Source organism: Ursus americanus, chromosome 12 (assembly GCF_024610735.1).
Source record: "Ursus americanus isolate L20-20 chromosome 12, mUrsAme1.1.p, whole genome shotgun sequence".
NCBI lineage: Eukaryota > Metazoa > Chordata > Mammalia > Carnivora > Ursidae > Ursus > Ursus americanus.
In genome coordinates this window covers 23545789-23571438 of record NC_142138.1, presented here as the reverse complement: position 1 = coordinate 23571438, position 25650 = coordinate 23545789, and the positions used below count along the sequence as shown (strand labels likewise).

General features: G+C 39.6%; 1 protein-coding gene and 1 long non-coding RNA gene across 4 annotated transcripts in view; both read left to right on the top strand.

Moving 5' to 3' along the window:
• Positions 1-3227: 3227 nt before the first annotated feature.
• Positions 3228-16048, top strand: LOC123794999 (uncharacterized). The gene is made up of 3 exons (XR_006780295.1): positions 3228-3354; positions 12084-12218; positions 15971-16048. It is a non-coding gene; the product is annotated as an uncharacterized LOC123794999 (long non-coding RNA).
• Positions 16049-20743: 4695 nt separating this feature from the next.
• The window catches only part of WLS (Wnt ligand secretion mediator), a 145299-nt gene continuing 140392 nt past the window's right edge, over positions 20744-25650 (top strand). For 2 of the 3 annotated variants that reach the window (XR_006780437.2, XM_045802048.2), the window contains exon 1: positions 20744-21109. Coding sequence is in view for 2 of the 3 variants with exons in the window: in XM_045802048.2 (XP_045658004.2) it covers positions 21004-21109 (106 nt within the window). In the remaining variant the exon portion in view is untranslated. The remainder of the gene's footprint in view (positions 21110-25650) is intronic. The other variant, XM_045802047.2, reaches the window with a different exon arrangement.

Here is a 25650-nt window from a genome sequence, read left to right as displayed (position 1 = left end):
TTATTCAACCTAGAAAGAGTCTGAGTCACTTCTAGTGGAAGCTAAAATTCATAATTTGGTTTAATTTTGTGTTATCCTCATTTTATGAACCTTAGTTCCACCTAAAGAAGAATTGGGTACCTGATTCTGACCAGGAAGTGAAGCAAACACTTAGGCAAATTTCCTTAAATAAGGTGAAGTTTCAAATTTCTGACAGTCATATGACCATTAATGCAATTAATTGCAATTAATGCAATTTGTTATTTAAATATTTTTGATATTTATCAACCAGATAATTTCAAAAAAAGATTGACTAATGACTAACATTACTCAGAGGAACTCTATTAGTCAATGAAAATCCCCAAAAGAAAATATCATGACAATCTTCCTCGATTTAATTTATGAAATAAATGAGACTGAAATCAAAATTTGCCTTCATGGCAGAGATGAGTTAATATTAACAGTCAGTTACAGCAACATTAGACAAGTAACAGTTAAGACATGCTAGCTCTCAAGGATTTAATTACTTTCCACCATTAAAATGATTATTTCAAACTAGCATCCCTCCTAATATTTCAGTCCCTTAAGGGAAAAGCCTCTGTTGACTTTCTCAACAAATGCAAAATGTTTATGACTTTTTCCCTAAGAATTGAAGCTAAAAGTCATTAGAAATCTTTTAACAGTGAAAGTACTAGGTGTAACTGCAATAAAGTCATTTTTTTTGTGTTGCATATTTTAACTAGATATCAATACCATTTATGAAGAGCAGAATAGCCTAATGTTTAAGAACACAGAATCCTGAATCAACTCTCTGCTCTGCCAGTTACTAGTGGTAAAACTTTAACAAGTTATATAACCCATCTGAGACTGCATTTCCTCCACGGTAAAAAGGGAATATCTCATTGGCATGTTATAATGATTCTACAAAATGCAAGACTACAATTGCTTATTCAAAACCCTAAGACCAAATGCGCTTCAAAATGTAGAGAATATGTTTACAAAGGAAGTATGTACATACTATATATTGTACAATACCTCCAAAAGAGTCTGGAGTAGGATTCCAAAATCAAATGCATTGTGTTAGTCAGCGATTGCTTCACTATTTCCACATTCACAAAACACCCCGAAACTCAATGGCTTACAAAAGCAATCATGTTTTTCTTACTTACAGGTCTGTGGGTCAGCAGGGATGAGTGCTTTAGGCTGCAGATCCTCTGGGCTCACCTAGGATTAGCTGTGCCTGTTCCAGATTGCTCTTGGGGGAGGCTGTTCTGCTTTTCTTCTCACTCTTCTTGGATCAGCAATTTCCTGGGGCAGGCTTTCTCATGGTAGATCATAGGAAGGCTAGAGACAAACTAAACTCGGATCTCACAAGCACACGTAAAACCCCTGCTCTCATCACCTCCAGTCACGTTTCTTTCTTTTTTTTTTTTTTTAAAGATTTTATTTATTTATTTGACAGAGATAGAGACAGCCAGCGAGAGAGGGAACACAAGCAGGGGCAGTGGGAGAGGAAGAAGCAGGCTCATAGCAGAGGAGACTGATGTGGGGCTCGATCCCATAACGCCAGGATCATGCCCTGAGCCGAAGGCAGGCGCTTAACCGCTGTGCCACCCAGGCGCCCCTCCAGTCACGTTTCTAAAGCAACTCATATGGCTAAGTTCAAAGTTAGAGAGAAATTTTTCAGGATGAAGTGAGCGAATTGTTTCTGTAAAATACTCAAATCTATTGTACATGATGCCTTGTCTTCAGTAAAACATATAAATACATTCACATTGAGTAGGATAAACACAAATTATAAATAACCTCATGATAGTTTAGTTTTCAGAACTTTTTGGATTTCGCATTCATACTTAAGACATTGTGGTTCAGCAATGTAGACAAAGCACTTAGGATAGTGCCTGATAATGGTCTTTTTTCTGTGCTCAGGGATATTTTATAATCTTTATGATACTTGGAAACTTAACTGTAGGAAGGTTTTCCTCATGTTATGCCAAGCATATTAAAATGCATCTCCATCCCCTCTTGAGTATGTGAATGAAATTGCATTGCAATTAGTTAAATGACATATTTCTAGATTGTGCCAATGCCTAAACATTTATTAATTTTAATTCATTCATTTTACAGTTTTCTTTTTGAATGTTAAAGCCAGTAATATTTCTTTAAATCTGAAATACCTTATTCATTTTAATCCATTCATTTTACAATTTGATTTTTGAATGTTTAAAGCCAGTAATAGGGGTGCCTGGGTGGCTCAGTTGGTTAAGCATCTGCCTTCGTCTCAGGTCAGGATCCCAGGGTCCTGGGATTGAGCCCTGCATGGGGCTCCCTGCTGAGCAGGGAGCCTGCTTCTCTCTCTGTCGCCCCCCCACACACACCACTTGTGCTCTCTCTCTCTCTGTCAAATAAATAAAATCTTTAAAAAAAAAAATAAAGCCAGTAATATTTCTTTACATCTGAAACACACAATTGTAAATATAACATAGTGCATAATAAACTTCACGTTTACAGCTAATTTAATCCTCATAATGGCTCTGTGAGTTAGGCACTTTTGTTATCCTCAGTTTGATATCCTCAGATAAAGAAACTGGAGCATAGATACTCTACAACTTATAAGTTCACATACCTAGGAAGCTGCTGAGTTGAGACTCAAATCCAGAATGCTCTCATTCTCTTCTCCTTTCTCTTAACCTTGTGCTAAACATTTTTGTAAACACAGAGAAGCTCACAGTTTCTCAACAAAGAACCAAAATCCCATTGTGGTTAAAAGAAAAAAAAAATCCCTGTTTTCACATGACTATGGGATTTCTCCAGCTATCTTTTAAAATTTGAAAAACCTAGTCACTACTTTACGTTTTGTCAATGCCATTTATCTGTGAGCTCCTGAAAGTCAGGAAAACCATGTGATAGATCATATTCCAAGCATCTGGCATCATGACTGGCCTATAATAGGCACCAAGTAAATATTTGTTGAATACAATGAATGACCAAAAGAGTAAGCTACACGTAAGTAATTAGTGTATCCTAACCATGAGCATTTAAGATAGTGGTTTGTGAAATTTCCAACAAGTCACATAGTATTTCCTCTCTTGCCCTTTTATTTTGCAATGTCTGTTCCTGAGATGAGGTGCTGCAGTAGGGAGTGGCCCCCTCTTTGCTCAAGGCAGGGAAGAGCGACCGCTGGCGCTTGATTTCTAATGTTCTCCACAGTGCCTCGCTGTTTCAGATTTCATCTACTTCCTTTGTGGCCCTCACAGGATGTAACAGAAGCTCCAGGGGAAGAGGAGGCACATAGAAAAATACTTATTCAATTGGATTATAATGTTCCTGTAGCCTGTGGACCCATGCAAGCCAACTGTGAGAAGGCTTGAGGAGGTAAGCCCCAGGGACATTCCTGCCATTCAGTAAGTACATTTTATCCACTCCTACTCTGTTATCTCTCTGCTTTAAGAACATCTGAACAATTTCAGGTGTGTTAATTAAACTTCACATTCTCTATTTATTAACTAATGCATTACTACCATGTTTTTAACCAGAATGAGACAATTCCTTAGACTTTAATAATATTCTCCTAAAAATAAAGAAATGTTCGCATTAGAGTTATACTAGAGGCCAACTAATAATTAGTGACTATACCATTTTTTCTATTTCCTTAGTTATCTGACAATCATGTTTCTAAGCAGATATAAAGTAGGGCTGTGGGCTTGTGTTTAAAGTGGAATATTGCCCAATAATAGTGCTGTCTACTATATACTTATCCCTAACCCTCTTGCCTAGATTGTAATTAAAAGAGAAGGCTATTATAACTGCCTGGTTATTACTTGTTTCATGTTACAGTAGGTTGGTTGATGTCTTCTTGAAAAATAAAGAACTCAACTTTAAGCTGAGGGTTTTTTCTAAATACCCCAATGCAATTCTTGCGTGCACAAAATTACGATTTCTAAAGTTTTGGGAGAAGATTAAATAAATCCAAACATTTATGAAAGAAAAATAATAGAAAACAATACTGCTAAATTACTTGCCATTGAACCAGACAGGAATCAAAATGAAATGCATTTATTTTTCAGGCTAGATCATGAAGAAACAATAAATCAAATATAAGTAAAACAAGAGAAAATTTTATGCTCTTAAAGATTTCTTGGTGATTTTCTGGGACTTTAACAACTAATACACACACACACAATTGACACAAATTTCCTATTGCTTTAAAAAATTAACTTTTATTACAATAATAATATAGGTTTGATATTTTAAAAATTAACAGAATAGAAAGGTACAAAGTAAAATGAAATTTCCCTGCCTTCTATCCTCTCTGCTCTATAGTCCTACTTTCTAGATATAACCCCTGGTAACATTTTCTTCCTTTTATAGCCATTTCAAATGTTTCACTTTTACTATTTGTATTAGTCTGCTAGGACTGCCATAACACAATACCACAGACTGGGGGCTGAAACAACAGAAATTCATTTTCCCATAATACTGGGGCCAGAAGCCCCAAATTAAGGTGTTCACAGGGTTAGTCTCTTCGGAGGCCTCCCTCCTTGGGTTGTGGATAGCTCTTCTCCCTCTTTGTCTTCCTGTGGTCCTCTTGTGTTCTAATCTCCTCTTCTTATCCCGACATCAGTCAGATTGGATTAAAACAGCCTCATCTCAATTTAATCACCTCTTTAAAAGCCCTATCTCCAAATACAATCACATTCTGGAATTCAGGGCTTCAACGCATAAATCTGGGGAGACACAATTCAGCTCATAACACTATTAAAAGCAATACTATAACAAAACTGAAATTCCTGTACATATATCTGAAAATTTTTGCAGGTATATGAGAAAGATAAATTTCAAGATGGACATCAAAGGATATGCTCATTAGTAATTTGGAAATATACTGATACATTTTCTATGAAAGGTTTTTGATAATTTATACTATCAACAATACATAAAATTGCCTATTTCCCTTCAGCCTTGGACCTACCTAATCTCTTAATTTTTTAATTGTACAGAAAAAAATTACTATCCTTGTTTTAATTTGTACACTTTAAAATATTAATATGGTTGAATATATTTTTTATGTTAATTATCTAAAATATTTTTTCCAAGAACCCCTGTGCCCATTTTTTCCATTGAGTTATTTATCTTTTGTTTACTTATTTGTGAGAATTTTGTATATTAAAGATGGCTTGGGGCATCTGGGTGGCTCAGTTGGTTAAGTGTCTGACTTCAGCTCAGGTCAGGATCTCGGGGACCTGGGATAGAGCATGAAGCAGGGCTCTCTGCTTCGTGGGGAGTCTGCTTATCCCTCTCCCTCTGCCCCTCCCCCCACTCATGTTCTCTCTGTCTGTCTCAAATAAATAAGATATTAAAAGTAAAAGATCGTTTATCACATGAATGGCAAATACTTTTTCAATCTGTTCTTGTCTTTCCTTTTGCCCTTTTTTACTACATAGAGTTTTAAAACTGATAAAGATTTAAAATACTAAGACATAATTTTGGATATTAACTTTTCCTGTATAGATTGATGGCTGTGAAAATACTCAGAAATGCCTTTCCCATGCCAAAATTATTTATGAACTAGTATTATTCCATGTTTTCTTCTAGATATTTTATGGTGTTTATTTGTTTGTTTTTCACATTTTAGCATAGAAGAAAAAGACAAAAACTTAGCTTTATGTTCTTTAAGCATTTGGCCTATCTTACCAGCATTGTTTATTCAGTAATTCATATTGCCTCATTTACTAAAGAGCAACTTTTATCATTTATTAAATTCTGATAATGAGGATGATTTATGGATTTTCTCACTTGTCTCATTGATTTGTTTGTCTAGTCCAAGTTCAGAGAAACAAAATTTTAAATATATTATCTATTATTTCCCTCATGATTCTTTTTTAGAATTTTTTCTTATTTTTTAATATGAATTTTAATATCATTTATTTCAAGTTTCAAGAAAATTCCAAAAGCCTTGCTCATATTTTTGATTGATTCAAAGATAACTGATGTCATTTAAAATATTGAGTTCTATATCCAAATTAAGGATGTCTTTACATCTATTTAACTTTTTTTTTTAATTTATAATGATTTTTTATTTTATTATGTAAGACTCGATGATTCATTAGTTGTGTATAACACCCAGCGCACCATGCAATACGTGCCCTCCTTACTACCCATCACCAGCCTATCCCATTCCCCCACTCCACTCCCCTCTGAGTCTATTTAACTTTTTTAATGTACCTCTGAGGAATTTTAAATTTCTGTGCTTTCTTATTCATTCCTGGAATTTCAACTTTTTTTTTTTCAAGTAAGCTCCACACTCAGCATGGAGCCCAGCACAAGGCTTAAACTCATGACCCTGAGATCAAAACCTGAGCTGAGATCAAGAGTTGGATGCTTAATCAACTGAGCCACCTAGGCACCCCAAATTTCAACTTTTCATAGTCATTGTGAATGAGACATTTCCTTCTGTTCTGTTTTCTGAGAGAGAATCATTATTCTAAAATAAAGTAATTGACTTGACTTTTATATTAAATTTGTGATTACCATTAACGAATTCTTTTATGTCTTGACATAATTTTTATTTGAATTATTCATATTTTTAAGGTTTATAATTTTATCAATTATGAATAATTACAAGTTTGTTTTCTTCTTGCCTCATTTTTATTTTCTTATTCAATTGCATTGGCTAACATTTCCAAAAGAAATACGAAATAATAGTGGTGACTTTTCAGTTCAGTGTTGCACTGGAATTAGCCATTACAATAAGACAAGAAAACAAAATAAAAGCTATAAAGTTTGGAGGGCAAGAAGTAAAATTATCATTATATATATGACAAGTTTGTCATGCAAAAAATGAAAAGAATCCACAAATAAATTATAATAAATTAATTTTGCAATTAATTGTATTTATATATATCAGTACCAAATGAGAAAATAAAATTTTTTAAATTACCATTTATAATAGCACCCCAAATCCAAATATTTAGAAAGAAATCTAACAAAAGACATGTAAGACTTGTTTCCTAAAAATTACAAAATATGACTGAAAGAATCTGAAGAAGATCCAAATCAATAAAAGAAATCCTATGTTTATTGCTTGGAAAGTTTAATATATGAAGATGTCATTTCTTACCAAATTTATTCAGTGCAATCCTAATTAAAACCCAGCAAGCTCTTCTGTAGAAATTGACAAGACGATTCTAAAATTTACTTGAAATTCAAAGAACTTAGAAAAGTCAAGGCATATTTGAAGAACAAAAAACCTGGGAGACTTACTGTATATCAAGGATTTGTATAAAAACTCAATAATTGAAACAGTCTGATGTTACCACAGGTTGAGTTAGTAGAATGGAACAGAATAGAGATCCCAGAAGACCTGCACAAATATGGTCACCCGATTTGCTACATGCTGGCTACTGCAATTTAGTGGGAAAGAAATGATGCTGGGTCAATTGGATATACATATGGAAAAAATAATTTGAGATGAAACATATTCTTCTATATGGAAGTAAAACAATCAAGGTTCTAGATGAAAGCAGGAGGATATCTTAAAAACTTTGGGTAAGAAAAGATTTCTTAAGTGAGCATCAACAAAACCATAAAAGGAAAGATTGATTTGTTGGACTTAATTAACATTAAGAATGTCTTTTCATGAAAATACGCCATTGAAAAAAGAGGAAAGATAAACTGCAGACCCAGAGATGGTATTTGCAATACAAATTCTGAAAAAGGATCTTTGTTTAAAATGTATAAAGAACTTCTGCAAATAAATAAGAAATCAACCAAGTTAAAAATGGAAGAAAGACTTGGACAGACATTTCACAGAAAAGGGTGTCAAATGACCAGAAGTCAATACCATTAATCATTAGGGGAATACAAATTAAAACTCCAGCAAGATACTTATACATCCCCACCAGAGTGGTTAAAATTTAAAAAAAACCTGATTATGTCAAGTGTTGATGAAGATGTAGCACAACTGAAACTTGCATTGCTAGTGTGAGTGCATGTTGTCATACCTACTTTGGAAAATTATTCTACAGTATCTATTAACATTAAATACACAGTACATCTATAGCCTAGCAATTGCACTTTTGCATATATACCTAATAGAAAGGAATGACATACAGGAATCCTTCCAGCAGCTTTATTCACAATAGCCAAAAACTGGAAGCAACTCAAATATCATATAAATTGTAATTTATTTACACAATAAAATAAAATAGCACTACATGCAATAACATGGATGAATCTCACAGATGTCATGTTGCTGGGTGGGGGGTGGGTTGGAAACAGCAGTCAAAAAGAATATAAACACATAAAGTTCAAAAACAGGAAAAAACACCAATGGTGATAAATGTGAAAAGGGATTAGCACTGGAGGATTACTGAGGAAGAGAGTAGACAATCATTCTGTAATGATAGAAATGTTCTATATCTTGGGTGTTTTTGTATCTTATATATGTATTTGTTAGGCTGAATTATATCTCTCACCCAATTTCATATGTTGAAGTCCAAACCCCCAGTACCTCAGAATGTGACTGTATATGTAGATAAGGTCTTCAAAGCGTTGATTAAGTTAAAAGAGACCATTAGGGAGGGGTCCTAATCCAATATGATGGATGTCCTTATATGAAAAGGAGGAGACACCAAGCACACAAAACAAAGACCATGTGAAGAGACAGTAAGACAGAGGCCAGGAGAGAGGCTTCAGAGGAATCCAACCCTACCAGCACATGATGTTACTTCTAGCCTTCAGAGCCATGAGAAAATAAATTTCTTTTGCTTAAGCCACCCAGTCTGTTCTGTGTATTTTGTGAATGCATCTGTAGCAAACAAAGATAGTATTCATTTGCATAAATTCATCAATGTATACATGTATGATTTATGTAATTTACTGTATATAAGTTACACATGCAGCAATCTAAACAAAGTTTCCTTCTGTCAGTCAATCCAGCTTATCCCCGACACATCCTACTTGTCATCACAAACCTGTCTCACAGTTCATCCAACATTTTCTGCATGGCTCATCACTATTTCTGATTGTTTTTTAACCCCACTATAGCCTTTTCAAGCAACAGCCTTTTGCTCCGTATTTCCATAACAAGGAGAGAAATGGGGGGAGGGTGTGAAGTTAGTATGATCTTGTTATTTTGGACACTTCAGTGAGCTGCAACCCTGGATTTCTGTCTTCCTGTCCTTGTACATCTGCTTTCCCATATGAAAAGTGGTGATAATTATAATTGGACAGACCTCCAAGGTTGTGAAGATTACTGAGATATTATCTTAAAATTGTACAGAATTGGTGCTATACAAACACAGAAGGTGTTATTATTCTCCATCTAGTAGCAAACATGGTTTCAAATGATAGCTTTTAAAGATCTATAATCATAATAGGGGCATCACTTCTCCACCCTTGTTATGTTCCTATCTCCCAAGGCCATAGGTCTCCCAAGCAACGTGCTGAAGACACATGGACATACCACCTCTTCAGCTGAGTGTATCAGCTTTAGAAGCCACTGTTCCTTGATTTTAACCTTGCCCATCTATATTTTCCTTTTTGTCTACCTGGAGAATACCTACTCGTCTTCCAAAGCTCATCTAGAGTTGTGTTTTTCCCCAAAGACTTACCTGAACTCCCTTTTCTCTAATATAAAAAGCCAATCTCTCTTTTTCAAGCTGTCCGATACCAGTGTACCCTCATGTGGCAATACCACTGACAACAACTACCACTACTATTCACTGTTGCTACCCTGAGTGTTACCTTGTTTGAAGCACGGATCAAATTTCTTTACGTACATTAAAACTTAAAGCCTAGACAGCGATCATATGATGGCGGTACTCTGAAAAAGAATAAAACACAAATAGTTTAAATGAATTTCCTAAAGTCACATAGGAAGTAAGTGGCAAAACTAGGCTTTGAACAAAGTCTGTCTAGCTCTTGAATCTATTCTCTTAACCTCTCTGCAGTCCTACCTGTCACACTTTGTTGTATTTGTTGGCTTCGATGTCCTTTTCTGTTTTCTAGATTTTTATTTTCTTGAGAGAAGAAACATTTTTTGAAGTATTTAGTGTCTTGCATACAGTAGGCATTCAATAAAGTTTCGCTGAGTGGGTGGAAGGGTGAATGAGTAAAGAGAGCCTCACTTTCATACTGGAAAGGTGCCTGTTGTTAATGATCTGAGAAATCTAAAATACCAAGGGTTTCCGAAACAAGGCTTTTAGAAGAGTAAAGGCATCCTTTTTTGAAGTGAGTATTCACTTCCAAATTTTTCCAGGTTTCCAGTTTGAATTTTTATTTGACTTTTTTTAAGCCAAGTTTATTTGCATAGGTAATTAAGGAGAAAAATAGCACCTACCTCACAGAAGGTGTTGTGAGGATTGAATGAAGTAATACATGTAATATATTCAGAGCAGCGCCTGATACACAGAAAACCTGAGTGTTGTTACTTTGACTGCTGTTTGAACCAAAGGCAGAAGAGAGTAACTATTAAGTACATGGACTATGGTGCTACATTGATTGGGTTCAAAGCCCAGCTCCAGTGTTTATTAGCTATGTGATCTTGAGTAAATTACTAATCCTGTCTAAACCAAAGTTTCCTCAGTGTCTAAAATGGAATAATAGCATGTATCTCAACTACGGTGAGGATAAAATGTTCTAAGTGATATATACAACAGTACACCTAAGACTTTAATCCTCACCCCAGCATTTTGAGGTGCATACTTTTATTATACTATTTTAGTTCTAAATGTTATGTACTTAAATATTCTATCTATCCATCCATCCATCCATCTCATTTCAAACAGTGCTCATTACATTGTAAATATAAGTGTTTGGTATTATCATGATAATATATTATTTATGTGACTTGGCAGATGGTATTCTCAGTATCTGTTGATTAAGTTTATAAAAGAGAAGTTGAGGATGATTTCTTGGTTTCCATTTAGGACTCATGATAGCCAGTACTTTGAAATAGGTTATATAAGAAGAGGAATACCATGAAATGATAACTTGATTGACACCACCTTAGGGTCAACTGATCTATCCCAGTGATTATGTTATAAGGAGAAAGAAATGAGCTAGACTGTGAATTATACACAATAATGTGCAAAGAAATGTCTTGGTGAGTCTGGGAATAAGTGATAATCCAAAGTAGCTAGATCTTAGAGTACTCAGTGAGATTTTATTAGATATGGGCTTTGTTTGTAGGCTTTATTGTAGGCGATGAGAAGATATTGCAGAGTTATATTCAGAAAGTGAGGAAAACAGATCTGTATTTTATAATGATCACACTCTGGAAACTGTATGCAGACTGGATTATCTCAGTAAGAACCTTAACTATTGGAGATTTGATAGGGAAGGTCTTCAATAGTCCAAGTTGGAAAGAGGATGAGGCTCTGGGCTTGTGGAGAGGTGGGGAGGACAAGGAGGAGAGGCTAGCTCATGTATAAGGGAGGTAGAATGTGGTCTGGATAACTGATTGGATGTTTAGGTAATGAATCAAGCATGGCCTTGAGATATGTAACTTGGGTCGCTGGCTAGAGAGTTGGGCCATTAACTAAGATAGAGAAGGTACCTGGTTGATTTGGATGTGCAAGTAGTGTGTCCAGGCAGAGATGTCCTGGAAGTGATTGGCTCTGTGAGTCTAAAGTTCGGGCAAAAGGTCAGAGCTGAAGGTACAGATTTGCTCTAGACCGATGGAAGAGGTGAGGTTAAGGAGAGAATAGTTAGGAATATTAATGTTCAGGAAGTGGGCAGAAGAAACAGGCGGTGAGAGAGAGAAGGGGATGTTAGAGAACTATGAGAATGGAGACAGCAGAGTTATTGAAGGTGAGGAGGTGAGGAGAGATTTTTTTTTCAAAAGGATGAGTGTTTGATTTCAGAGACAGGAATCAGAATGACACCAAAGAGGTTACTGGTGATCTTTGTCAAAGCAGAGTCAATGGAATGTTGGGTCTAGAATCTAAATTGTCTGCCGGGGGTTAGGGAGGGAATGGGTGAGATTATAAAGCCAGCAAACATGAACTGTCTTTTCAGAAGTTCGATTTATAATTAAAGGAAAGAAGCCAATGAAGATTATGAATTAAGGAGAATACACGGTTCAGAAAGGTATTTTTCAGGGTGAAGAAGATTTGGAAGATTGAACAAAGATATGAAAGAAGATCATTAAAGAAGCAAGTTGTAGAAGGTGATGGAAGATGATTAATAATAGAAGCTAACATTTACTGAGAGTGTACCATGTGCTACGGACTTTAGTAAGTACTTTTCATGTGCTAACTCATTAAACAAACATATGCTCTTAATATTTAGGCTATGCTGGGCAGCCCTCTAAAATAGGTCTGAGCATAAGTACAGGTAGATGCACTTAAGTGAGGGTGGATGCTTTGCCCAAGAGGTGGTTCAGTGTTTCCTTGGAGATCAGGCATAGGAAAATAGTCATCAGTTTGGAGGCTGAGAGAGTTTATACCTGGTGGCTCCTTCTCCTGACTTCCCCAGTAAAATAGAACATCTGTTTTGAGAAGGTGAAGAGTCAAAAATCTGGAAGTAGCAAAGCTCTGAGAGAATTGCAACAAAGCCTAGGATTCTACTAGAATTAAATAAAAAGATATCTGAATAAAACCTGTCTTTTTATCTTAAAAAAATTTGTGATCTGGTGTGTCTGGGTGGCCCAGTGAGTTAAGCATCTGCCTTTGGCTCAAGTCATGATCTCAGGGTCCTGGGAATCAAGCCCTGTATTGGGCTCCCTGCTCAGTGGGGAGTCTGCTTCTCTCTCTGTGCTCTCCCTCTCTCTCTCTCTCTCTCTCAAGTGAATAGATAAAGTTTTTTAAAAAAAAAACATGTGATCTACTGGAGTAGGTAAGACAAGTGCCCAAAAGGGATCTGGGGTAGTATGTGTAAAGGGACATAACAGGCACAGCTGTATGAGCATTCACCCAAGGTAGATACTGTATCTGCTTATGAGGCAAGAGAACCAAAAAGTATCTCAAAGTATATGTGACACTTGAAAGATAGTTTCATCAGGCAGTCCTGGAGGCTTACTATCCCAATGAGAGAGAGTGGTCAACAGGATTACAGGAAACTGAGGTTGAGAGGAATTTAGCATTGTGGGAGTGACAGAAGAGGGGAAAACATACCTTTTTTTAAAGCAAACACATTGAATTTATGTTTCAGGCCCTGTTTTAAGTACTTGACACAAATTATCCCATTTAGTCTTTACAACAATCATATGGGGAGAGTATTTAATTTTATTTTTTTAAATTTATTTTTATATTTTTTAAGTAAGCTCTACTCCCAACATGGGGCTTGAACTCACCACCCTGAGATCAAAAGTCGCACACTCTACCAACTGAGTCAGCCAGGTGCCCTGGGGAGGAGATAATTATCGTTATTCCCATTTTATAGATGAGGGCACAGAGTGACAAAAATTACCCTAACTTGCCTAGGCACACAACTAGTAAGTGCCAGAGCCAGGATTCAGACCCGAGGTAGCCTGGCTCCTGAGCCCATGCTCTTCCTTGCTGCATGATGCTAACTCCAGAATGGGGAGAACCTTGCTTTCCAAGCCCAGAAGAGTACCTCCTGTCCTTTCCCTTTCTCCATCTGAGGTCTCTTCCATACCCCTACACCACTGATTCTTTAGGACTTACTGTCTTGGCCAGTAGAGCTATTGCATCATGCTTTTACATACCGGAGATAATAAATTTTGTGAGAGTGAGAGCATACCTGTCTTTTTTATATTTGTATCTTAGCACTTGCCAGATACCTGGCATATGGGAAACACGTAATAAATATTTATGAAAGAAATGAAAGAAAACATCGTCAAGTCATTCAGGCTTCAGATTTCTTAGAAAGGTGAGGACGTATTTCAGAAATTGGGAATTTTTGCCTTCATAAATTTTTACATGATGATGAGTAATATTGATCAAGCTACTTGAAATCATTGGTAAAGCGGGTCTTTATTAGGGATTCACAGCATGACAACAAAATAAAGAACCAAACAAAAGTACTTTAGGAATCAATTTGCAGGGTAGTGAGGCCAAAACTAATTTTGTACATTGAATCTTCTGCTAACACGAATGTCTTTTGCTAGCTTGTATTCTTCAAGAATGTCCTCAAAACACTGAAATTATGCTTAATTACTTTCATGAGTCATTTGACTTGAAAATTGATCTTCAGCTGGGAAAAGCCTTAATGGCAAATACTACCAAAGAATGAATTGCAAAGATTTAAGGCTTAATTGGAGGGAGTCTGATGAGGAGGAAAACAGAGGGAGGCTCTGATGAGGAAGAAAACAGGGACCATAACGTGTTTGTTCATCATTCATTCATTTAACAAAATTTGTGTGCCAACTCTGTGCCGTCGTGCTGACCGTTGTCTACACATCACTGGGTCATTGTCCAAGGAGGTGTGTCTTGGCCTGTCCAGACTCTCTTCCCACCGCTGCTCTCCATGGGAAAAAGCAGATGGAGAGGCGCTGGTGAACATGACTAAGTCCCTGGTGAAATGGGGAGGGAGCACAGTCATGAGAGCAAGGGCGGGGGGGAGCAGAAGCAGTGAGCACAGACCCCATAAAGCTTACACTGTGGAAACTGGCAAAGAGAAAAAGACCTTTCCCTGCCTCCGCTCCAGGAATCAGGCACATGTTATCTTGGAGGTTGAAACACTAGAGCATCCGGCCCTCTGAGCAGACTCTTGCAAGCCTGGGAAACAACAGGGGCCTGGCTGGCTACTTCAGGTTGTCAGCTGCCTCCCACCAGAGGCCTCTGGAAACCTATAAAGTTTTTTATCTGCCCCTTCCAAGTTGCCTGGGTTCAAAAAGCAATTTCATAAGAGACAATAATTAGGGGTTTTATAATTCTTTTCTCTCTCTCTCTCTCTATTTGGGAACAGAAACCTCCTCCTTTATAACATGCAAAATATTTGTTCAGTGCCCACTCTGTATCAGGCTCTATGCTAGGCACTTTGTAACATTTGTTTAATGCTCGCTATGACCTATGAAGTTGCTATTAGCATCTTTAAAAAATTTTTTTTAAATTAAAAATAATTTTTTTAAAGATTTTATTTATTTATTTGAGAGAGAGAGCACGAGTGAGGGGAGGGACAGAGGGAGAGGGAGAAGCAGACTCCCCACTGAGCAGGGAGGCCAACGTGGGGCTCCATCCCAGGACCCTGAGGTCATGACCTGAGCTGAACGCAGACCCTTGAAGCAACTGAGCCACCCAGGCGCCTCAGCATCTTTTTTTTTTTTTTTAAAGAAATTAGAAAAGTAAGCCAGGTGCTTTGTAACGTTTGTTTAATGCTCACCACGACCTATGAAGCTGCTATTATAATCTTTTTTTTAAAAAGAAATTAGAAAAGTAACCCTCAAAAAGGTAAGTTAATTGTCTTATTTATTTACACCACTAGTAAGATTTAAAGCTGTGACCAAATAAACCTCATGTCTGAAATATATGTGGAGTGTCAAAGAAAAGGGGTAAAGGAGCCCTGCAACGTGGGTGCTGATGTATGGAAAGGGAGGGAGTGGTGGGTATTCATTAAACAACGTCATCAAAAAAGATCAGGTTAAAGTACTGGTATTCCAAGCCCTGGGTTCTGAATAGTTCCTACCCAAGGGTAGTGTGTGAAAGGAGGTGCTAGAAAAGCTCTGTATTTACATACAAAATGAGACAATAGGGCTCAGAGAGAAAGAAGGAAAGGATGGAAAAAAGGAAAAGGATTGTAAAAGAAGCTGTGAATATATATATTCATGTATGTCTACTGCGTGAAAAGTGCCGCTGAATAATAGAGTATGAACCCAAAGTGCCTGCTCACATTCTTAGGCACTGACTACAAGAAAATATCAACAACAGAGGAGCCCCGGGAAGCCATTTATGGGTAAAAGCTACTTATGAGAATGAGACGACTCAGAGTGGGATTATTACTCACATTAGGTCCCTCTGGGAAGTAAATTAGGTGTATGAGGAGGTATATGCAATTCTTTTAGATCTCTGCATTACATTTATTTCAGTGACAATAATGGAATGGTGCCCTTGGCTTCCTGAGTGGGCTTTCTCAACTCCAGGAACGGAGCCCTCTTCTGTGCAAGGTACAGTGCTGGGGCTCTATGAGAGACAAAGGCTCAGGTCACACTTTCCTTGTTTTTAAGCAGCTTGCAAACCAGGGTGACAATACAGCACATATATAGATATATGTGCAAACTACAGCCCAGGGTATATAAACCAGACAGGCATTTAGTCAGTATATGTCATATAGGAATTGGAGTGTGGGGGAATGGGGCTGGTTGCAGTTAATATACCTTCACTTATTCATCCATCCATTCATCCATTCACTCCATAAATATGCATTGTACATCAATATGATCTTCCATAAGACAAACCCTTCAAATAAAATGATCGATAAATCAGGATCTCCAACTTAAAATCTAGTGAAATGGAGTTGGAATGATCAAATGCTGTTGGAAGAGTTGGATTGCACTCTTGGATTGTCTGGTCTCTGGAACAATCTATCTAAGGACCCATGACAAGTGCTTTATTGGTGATCAGAAGCATTTTTTAGAATAGAATGTTTCTGCGTTTCAAGTTCACTGAGTGTTGCTCAGAGTTCCATACTAGATGTTGGTCTAACTAGCGCCCTTGTCAAGTAGAGTTAATCATCCAGACTGCTCCTAAAATATACTTCAAAAAATAATTATAACATGATAAAATTTTAGAGTTGAGAAACAGCCAATTAATGATCAGTTTTACTAGTTTTTAATGCAAGGTTATTGATTTCCCTTAAGGATTCTTAAATATAATCATCATTATCATCTCTTGCAAGATTACCATGAGGCAGGTACAGTCATTATCTCCATTTTACAGATGAGAAAGCTGAGCTTCAGAGTGCTCAGGGACTGGAGTGGCTCACAGTCACACATAGCAAGCAAGGGGCAGAGCTGGGCTCCAGGCTCCATGCCAAACCTGAACAACTCACTCTTGCTCTTTTCTACTTGCCTGTGTTATTCCTTTGGGAACTAAGGATCTGACAGTCACTTTTAATTTTTAAAAAGATATAATAGAAATTGTAAATTTTTCTTAAAGCAACTCATGGTGATGAATACTGAAAGTGTCTGTCCCACATTCAGTTTGGCAATATTGGTAATCGCATGAAAGTGAGAAGCATTGATTAGCAATTAGAAATATCTCTTTTTGAGGGGGGCTTAGGTGGCTCAGTCGGTTAAGCGTCTGACTCTTGATTTCAGCTCAGGTTGTGATCTCAGGGTTGTGAGGTGGAGCCCTGCATGGAGCCCCATGATGAGTCGCACCTCGAGCCACATGTGGAGCCCCGTGAGGAGCCGTGTTGAGCCCCATGGAGCCTGTGCTGGGCATGGAGCCTGCTTAAGATACTCTCTCCCTCTGCTCCTCCCTGCCATGTGCTTGCTCTTTCTCTTTCTCTCTCCCTCTCAAAAAATTATATCTATATCTATATCTATATCTATATCTATATCTATATCTATCTCAAGAAAGGTATATATATATACCTTTTTAATTAAGTGCCCTTTAAAAAAAAGGGGACCACCTTGGTGGGGAACCAATATTTTATTCCAAGCCTCTCATTTCCAGATGGGGAAACTGGAACTGAAGAAGTGAGGCTAGTTACTCTGAAGAGATGCATTTGGGAGCTGAGGGAGTAGAGTGAGTTGTAACAGTTGATAGAAAAATGAGTTGAGGAGCTCACTAATGTTAAATAAATACGGTAGTTCTCATCTGCAGGTGTATGTTCCAAGACCCACAGCGGATGCCTGAAATCTCAGATAATACCAAACCCTATATACGCAGTGTTTTTTCCATATGTATACTTACGATAAAGTTAGGTACAGTAAGAGAGGAACAACAATAACTAATAAGAGAATGGAGCAATTATAACAATATAGTGTAATTAAAGCTATGTGAATGTACTCTCTCTCTCAAAATATCTTATTGTACTGTACTTAGCCTTCTTGTGATGATGCGAGATGATAAAATGCCTACATGATGAAATGAAGGGAGGTGAATGACAAAGGCATTGTGTCATAGCATTAGGCTACTCCTTGACCTTCTGACAATAGGTTAGGAGGATCACTTGCTTTCAGACCATCAGACCTCAGCTGACTACAGGTTAAAGGAAACCACAGAAAACTAAGCCATGGATAAAGGTGGGGGGGGGCCACTTAACACATTCTTGTAGATCCAATTCATACTTGAAGTGCATAGAGCACCATTTCTTTCTTCTTTTTAAAAAAAGATTTTATTCATTATTTATTTGAGAGAGAGAAAAAGCAAGAGAGAGCATGCCTGAGCAGTGGGAAGGGAGAAGCAGACCCCCCGCTGAGCGCTGAGCAGGGAGCCCAACTCAGCCTATCTGATCTGATCCCAGGACCCTGAAATCAAGCCCTGAGCAGAAGGCAGATGCTTAACTGACTGAGCCACCCAGGTGCCGCCCATTTCCTTCTTCCTAAATAGTGAAACATAGTATCAAATGGAGAGTAAATCTTGAGACTGAATCCTGTCAACCTTAATTTAAAAAAATTCCTTGGTATTAAAAAGAAATTCGAACCCAAAGGCATCATTATTATTCAAATGTGTGGAAGTTGGCAGCTTGCTGAGATGAGAACACAGAATGTAGAGTTAACTAGCAACGGAGGTGAGAAGGGCATTCCTACTTCTTTTTATGATGCCCTGGAAGCTGCTCTTGTCAGGGGAAACAAAAATGATATAAGCTTCTGAAAAGGTAAAGAAGGGAGGTAAATAACCTGCACTGGTCTATCTGTGTTTGGGTACCAAACGCTTCTGACCACTACTGTTTTTTGTTTTGTTTTGTTTTGTTTTTAAGATTTTATCTATTTATTTGACAGAGAGAGAGAGACAGCCAGCGAGAGAGGGAACACAAGCAGGGGGAGTGGGAGAGGAAGAAGCAGGCTCCCAGGGGAGGAGCCCCATGCGGGGCTCAATCCCAGGACTCCGGGATCACTCCCTGAGCCGAAGGCAGACGCTTAAGGACTGAGCCACCCAGGCGCCCCCTGACCACTACTGTTGACAGCAGTTCTGTCTGCTTCTTCCCATCTGATCTGGTGTCCTCCAAAGCAAAGGTTGTTCATCACTATTCAGTGAATGACAGCCAGACTAGGGCTCTTCCAGGACAGTCAATGTCTTCACATTCTGGTATCCTCGAGGGCTTAGAACAGAAAGCCTGGAACAGGTTAAGGTTTCAATGCGTGAGCACTGTTGGTTAAAGGGTTGAAGGAAAGAATGAATAAATAGCAGTTATATCCCCAGAATTCTTAAGAACTGTTAAACTCCAAGGAGATGGATTTTCATATACGTGAAGTTTGGTACTTGTCCTTGAAAAGTGTCTAGTTTAGTTGGAGACTAGAAATGAATACTTTCATTAAGGGTTACCTGCATGGCATCTTCCATTAGGGCAATGCAAGTTCAGAAATAGAGGACAGGGGACTTGTGGTATTCCCTTGGCATGAAGAGGGTGTAGATAGAGGGGAGGGGTAAGAAACCAGGTATCTAAGGGGTGGCAAACCTTGTTTGGGTGGGTGGGGGGTGAGGAAACCAAGGGTCTATTTCGGCAAGTGATCAGTTTATGGAACATGGAAAAACCAGGCCCAGGAATTTAGGCTTGATAGAACAGGAAATCTTTTAAGAGTCCCACCCTCCTTTTCCCCTAGAAGTTAAATAGAAATACATCCTCACAAAGGGACAACAAACATTGCAACTAAATCTGTGTACCATCTAAATCAAATACGGTCTCTTTCAGGCTTTTGAAATGCAAAACGTGGGCTTACTTTCACATTTATTTATTTATTCATTCCACAAAAGTTTATGGAGGACCACTAGAGCTAGAATTTTGTTAGGAACCATGGGGGTGGGGGAGGGTGGGTACAAAGATGAATAAAACTGGGTCCCTATCTCCCAGGAGTTTACAGCTCTGTGGTGGAGACAAACGTGTACACACAAGTCCTCACAATAGGAGCTAAGAATGTAAACACAGGAGTTGTAGGGGTTGGGTTCAAGGAAATATTACATGGAGGCGATTTGGAAAATTAGGATTTTCAGACAAGCTGGTTTTTCAATGAGGTTTAAAACTCCGATGATGTAGAAAAAAATATATATATGTGTGTGTATACACACACACACACACACACACACACACACATATATATGTATTTAAGAGCCAGGGCAAGGCTTTGGAAGCCTATGGAGTGGTGGATAATGTGGTAATGAACAGTGGTCTGATTTGGCTGGAGCACAGGGTTCCTTTAGGGGTGCAGTGGGGGAAATTAGCTGGGTATGTGCCCAATAACTGAGGCTGGGATCAGGTCAAAGGAAGCCGAAGACTTTATTCTGCATCTCTGTGCTTTGACTTAAGCATCTTTGGGTCCCTTTAAAAAATTCTCCTCCTCTTTCCTAAAGAGAGTTCTGGCAGTTGCGGGTGAGGCCCATTTCCTAAAGTCAACGCGTAAGTTAAAGGTCTCAAAGCTGTCCGTGGGTGATTTAAATCTCGCACCAGAAAAGGAAACGTGTGAGAGGCGGGGTAGGGGGAACCCACTTAAGAACAACATCAACCCCCAAACGACACCAGTCCCGGGCGGGACAGACTGCCAGCGAGACCCGGGAGCGGGACGCCAGCACCCTCCGGAGCTCGAAGCCCCGCACAGGCGGGCAAGGGGGAGAGGAAGAGAGGGAGGGAGGGAGGAAGCGCGAGAGGGAGGGAGGAAGAAAGGGAGGGAGGGAGGCGACGTCATGTGATCCGCTTCCCTGCTCCTTTAAGCGTCCACAGGCGGCGGAGCGGCCACAATCACAGCTCCGGGCATTGGGGGAGCCCGAGCCGGCTGCGCCGGGGGAATCCGTGCGGGCGCCTTGCGTCCTGGTCCCATCTTCGCCGCGCTCCCACACCCCTGAAGTTTTGCAGCGCCCAGAAAGGAAGCGAGGGAGGAGGGAGCGTGAGAGGAGAGAGGGCAAAAAGCACACCCTAAAACATTTATTTCAAGGAGGAAAGAAGAAAGGGGGCGCAAAAATGGCTGGGGCAATTATAGAAAACATGAGCACCAAGAAGCTGTGCGTTGTCGGTGGGATTCTGCTCGTGTTCCAAATCATCGCTTTTCTGGTGGGAGGCTTGATTGGTAAGTGCGAGAGCTGCAAACTTTTCCCCCTTTCTGTCTTTTCGGGCCCCTTCCCTCTTTGCCTCTCGGGCTACTTGTTACAGTATCACTGCCTTGCTTCTATGATCTAATTAGTCCGGCTATTGTGCTTAAGAAAGCAGAGCTCCATGGGGCTCCGTGGGGCACAATCCAGTCTAGTGGCTAAGAGAAAAGGAGGGGAAAAAGTTTTGGCCTAGTTTCAGTATCCACTTGAAAGGAAGGAGGGGGGTGGCGGGGGTGGGAATCTTAAGCATGGCGACGGATCGCGCGAGGAAGCGCTGGGTTACAAAGTTGATTGCTGCTCCCCCCGCTTTTTCCCGCGTTCCCCCTTTTTCCTTTCCGTTCCCTTCCAATCAGCTCCCGGAGGGCAACGTAATCGACTTTATTGGGAACAACAGAAGAGTCAGGGAACTGCGCCCGGCGCTAACCCGGGAGCCCTGCTTACGGGTCTGTGATCCTTGCCTGTGTAAACGCCTTTGGTCGTCTCGGGTAGGGGGTGAGAGTTTGCGTTTTGGGTCCCGACCGTCGCGCCGACTGCTTCCTTGCCGCACCTCCCACCCCCACCTCTCAGACCCGGCCGCTGCCGCGGCGGGAGGTGGGCCCGGAGGCGGGATGCGGTAGAGTGCGGTGGGAGAAAGTCCTTGGCTGGCGCTGCGGGAAGTTGGAGAGGTAGGAGGGGAAAAGCGTATCCGAAAGGTGTTGCTCTTGGCCTCCTGCCCTCTAGCGAATCTCCCCTCCCCCACTTCTAAGAGCCCCGAGAGCCGGTGATTCTGAAGCCCCCCCCCCCCCAACCCGATCCTCCCCGGGCGCTCAGCAGTGCGCCTCCCGCCCCCGCCGCGGCTCCCCGCAGGTGACAGCTCTCCGGCCCCCGGCGATGGCGCCTCCCCTGGCGAGCACCTCCGGGACCTCTGGGAGCCAAATAGGCTTCCGGGTGAAGAAGATGGTCTCACGATCTTCCACTCGTAAAAACTCCCTCTTGCTTTCTCTCCATCTCCATCCATCCTCTAGCCTGGACGCACACTCGCGTCCCCTTACCCCTCGAGATTTAGGACATCCCGGCACAAACTTCAGTGCCAACTTTGCAACGGGCGCGGAAGGGTGGTTTTGGCTTTCTTCGCGGATTTGTGAAACTTTGCGGAGTGGAGAGTCCACGGAGGGGCTTTCTCTGCCTGTCCCTTTGCGAGAGTCCGCGCGGCGCGGACGTGAGAGCTGCACGGGCTGGGGCACCTCGAGCCGTGTGTGTGGCGTTTTGTCTCCAGACTTGGGTTTGATGGGAACAAATTAAAGGGAGTCTGGTTCTGTAAATCACTGTAACATCCAAGCTAATTGTTTTAAACAAAGGAGAGTGGGTGAAGCTTCACCGAGGCAGAAATTTCTGGAGGAGATCATGCCTTTCTCTCTGTGTATGTATCCACAAAGCAAAAAGCGGTTCAGAGTTTTCCAAGCTCATATTCTCAATTTGGGCCAAACAGCTTAATCTTTTATTCCTGGAGCCCTCACCCCTCAAATACACACACACACAACGGGGTTTGGCTTTCCTGTTAGGAGCTCCTGTTTGGCTACGTGCAATCTCCATGTTTCCCTGTATTGGATTTTTCTAGGCTCCTAATACATTCTCTGCTGGGAGCTGAAGGCAGCCTTCCCTGTGCCCTCACAGTGATTATGCAGCGGTTACAATTACACCTCTTGTCTCCCTTGATGAGCAGTTGCAGTTAGATGCCATTGGATCTTGTGTGATTTCAGTGGCAGACCATAATTAAAATTTCTTGCACCTTGTGCTTTCAGAATTAAATTGGCCTATTATCCCTGTCTGACCTTCATCCTCTTTGAGGTTTTTGCACAAGCAGCGAACCATTACACATAGTTCCCTGGTGTTTGTTGGTGTGTGTTTCTTTTTCTTTTCCTAAGAAGCTGAGTTCCTAGCCTTGAAGAGCCCATTATCCACTGTTGAAGGTTTCTTAGGGCACTTCTTGAACTAGGATAATTTCTAGCATCTTAGTACTGTGGAGAAAGGTGCAAGAGCACTGGTGAGTAGCCGCTGGACATTAGAGTTGCTGTAGGATTAGAACAGTTGTATGTTCAAACAGGAACTTGTCTGCAGGAAATGGTGCCAAGGTTTGTTTTTCCCAGAGAATTTGGTTGGTGACCGTACTTGATAACCGTCTAAAAAGTTAGTGATAGGTCCTGTAACTAGATTCCTCTCAATAGATAAACTGCTTTAGTTCCAGCTTTTCTTGGAAAAGAAAAACATCTATGTGTAACACTTCTTGGGGGAAATTGTGAAAGTTTACTGCTTAGCTCCCTTCCTTCCTCAATTACCAAGGCTATGTCCCCACTCTGGCCACTTGCTGGGAGACGGCAAAGACCAGATGCAGTTCACCGGCCATATAGTGACTAGCCTTTATCTCAACCATTTAGAGTTTTGGTTTTTTGTGGTTTTTTTTTTTTTCTGTTAAACAAATCTAGGAACTTGGGTACAGTACAAGACCCAAATATGGGGAAAAAATATCAACAAAAGGTAAGTGGGATGTTTTCCCACCAGACTTCCCTAAAATGAAAAGCAGGTGAAACTGAGCAAAGACTGAAATTTCATCCAAGTGGGCAAGTGGAATCAGTGGTTGAAGAAGCAGTTTGTAAGCTGGAAAGTTGAAGAAAAGTTCAGAAACGCCCTCCTCCATTCTCCAGTGAGAGGAGAATTCCTTCACTGCTCAATTCCACTGATATGTAGGAAGTCAGGTTGGGGGGGTTGGGGAGGGAGGAGGGGAGAAGTGTCTTTTCAATGCATCTGCAGAGGCCAAGTGAGAAAGTGAAATCTTCGCTTTGAATTGGCCATAATATATGTTTCTTTTTGATCACTGTTGTCCCCATGAAAGAAAACATGGCAACCTAGGAAGGGGAGGATCTCTATGGCAAAGTTCCTGATTGTAAGATTATAAATACCCCTTACACATATATACAAAACACAGCAACCAACCACCACCCGCAAACAATCGTGACAAACCATGCACCCCAAAGTGACCAGGCGAATCAGTTAACCAACAAGTTCATTTTCCTCACTGGTAGAGTTTTAGATGATGTTTAGATTGGTATTCGGTTGCAGCCTTCTAGAATTGATGGGGAAAATGTAAACAGTAGATAAAAAGCAAATAGGGAGAATTTGGTTTTCATTTAGCCAGCTTCAATACTTCTCTACCCCAATGGCCTCTTCAAACCGAATTTTTGTTTTGTTTTCTGCTTGTTTTGGTCATTAGTTTTTCTTGTGCCAGTGTCTCTATACTGCAAACCTTTGATGGTATTTTGTAAAAAGGCTCTAGAAAGCAGTATCTTATGTGATAGAATTTGGAGTATTCATAAATTCACTGAACTATGCCATGCTTCTGTAAAAACTTTGAGCCATTATAAAATCATGCATCTGATTGTTTTCTTATGTGTTGAGAAGGGTTCTTAAGTTTCTAGCTTCTTTGGTATTTAGAATGTATTTAAACATTTAAGAACCCCTAAAGGAAAAGAAAATATTTTTAAAGATGTAGCCTAATCTTTATCCTCCTTAAAAATAAGCCTGCAGAAAATGTAAAAAAAAAAAATTCCCTTTGATTTCATGTTTGGTGAATTTAGTTCACGGAGAGGCAGCTGCAGGGGTGGTAGAAAGGGGGGGGAGAGACCATGTGCCCTGAAACAAGAGTGCAGCCTACTAAAAATCATGAACTTGAATCCCTGGCCCATTATGTGCAATTTGCTCAGCTTCAAATTAGTCATGTCTGGGGGATATAATGGTTGAAAAAGCAGGTCACTGTTCCCACCTGTTCTAAAACTGTTAAGAAGAGTATGAAGATCAGAACTGAATGAATAAAAAATGATTGCATTGTTTTAAGCATACCATAAATGAGAATATTCCAAACTTAAACTCCGAATAAGTATCAACAAATTGCCAATTATTTTATCTTCAGGGAGGATTGCTTTCTTTCAAAAGCTTACCATGAGTAACCTTTTTTGTTTTTTAATGCTGAGAATATTATGTACCTATAATATAAACATATATAATCAGTTTTCTCAATTTTTATATGGACTTATTTATTGCTTTTCAGTGGTACAGTCCATATGATTGTGCTATTATTATTTAAATGGGAACTATTGATAGTCTTGATTGTGTCCATTCATGTGAATTTTTGTTTCTGCTACTATTGTTCATTTGGAAGTTGCAGGATTTTAAGAAATCAAATAGAATTAGACTTACACAGAGTGTAAAGATTTGCTTCCCAGTACATTAGGCTTTAAGCTTGTTGTGGTATATATTATATTTTAGCATATATTAATAATGCAATGCCTGTAATCTTGCGGTGTTTGGGTATCTGGTGAGAATCTCAAAAAGAACTAATCAATTGGCTTTTGGTTGATGTTAGCACACATTTTTTCTGTATTTGATTCTCCTTTTTATTTTGCAAAATTACATACCTGACTAAACCATGTCATTTTTTCCTCTTTGTTAAACTACTGGAGTATCTGATGTGGTTTGTAGGAGTACT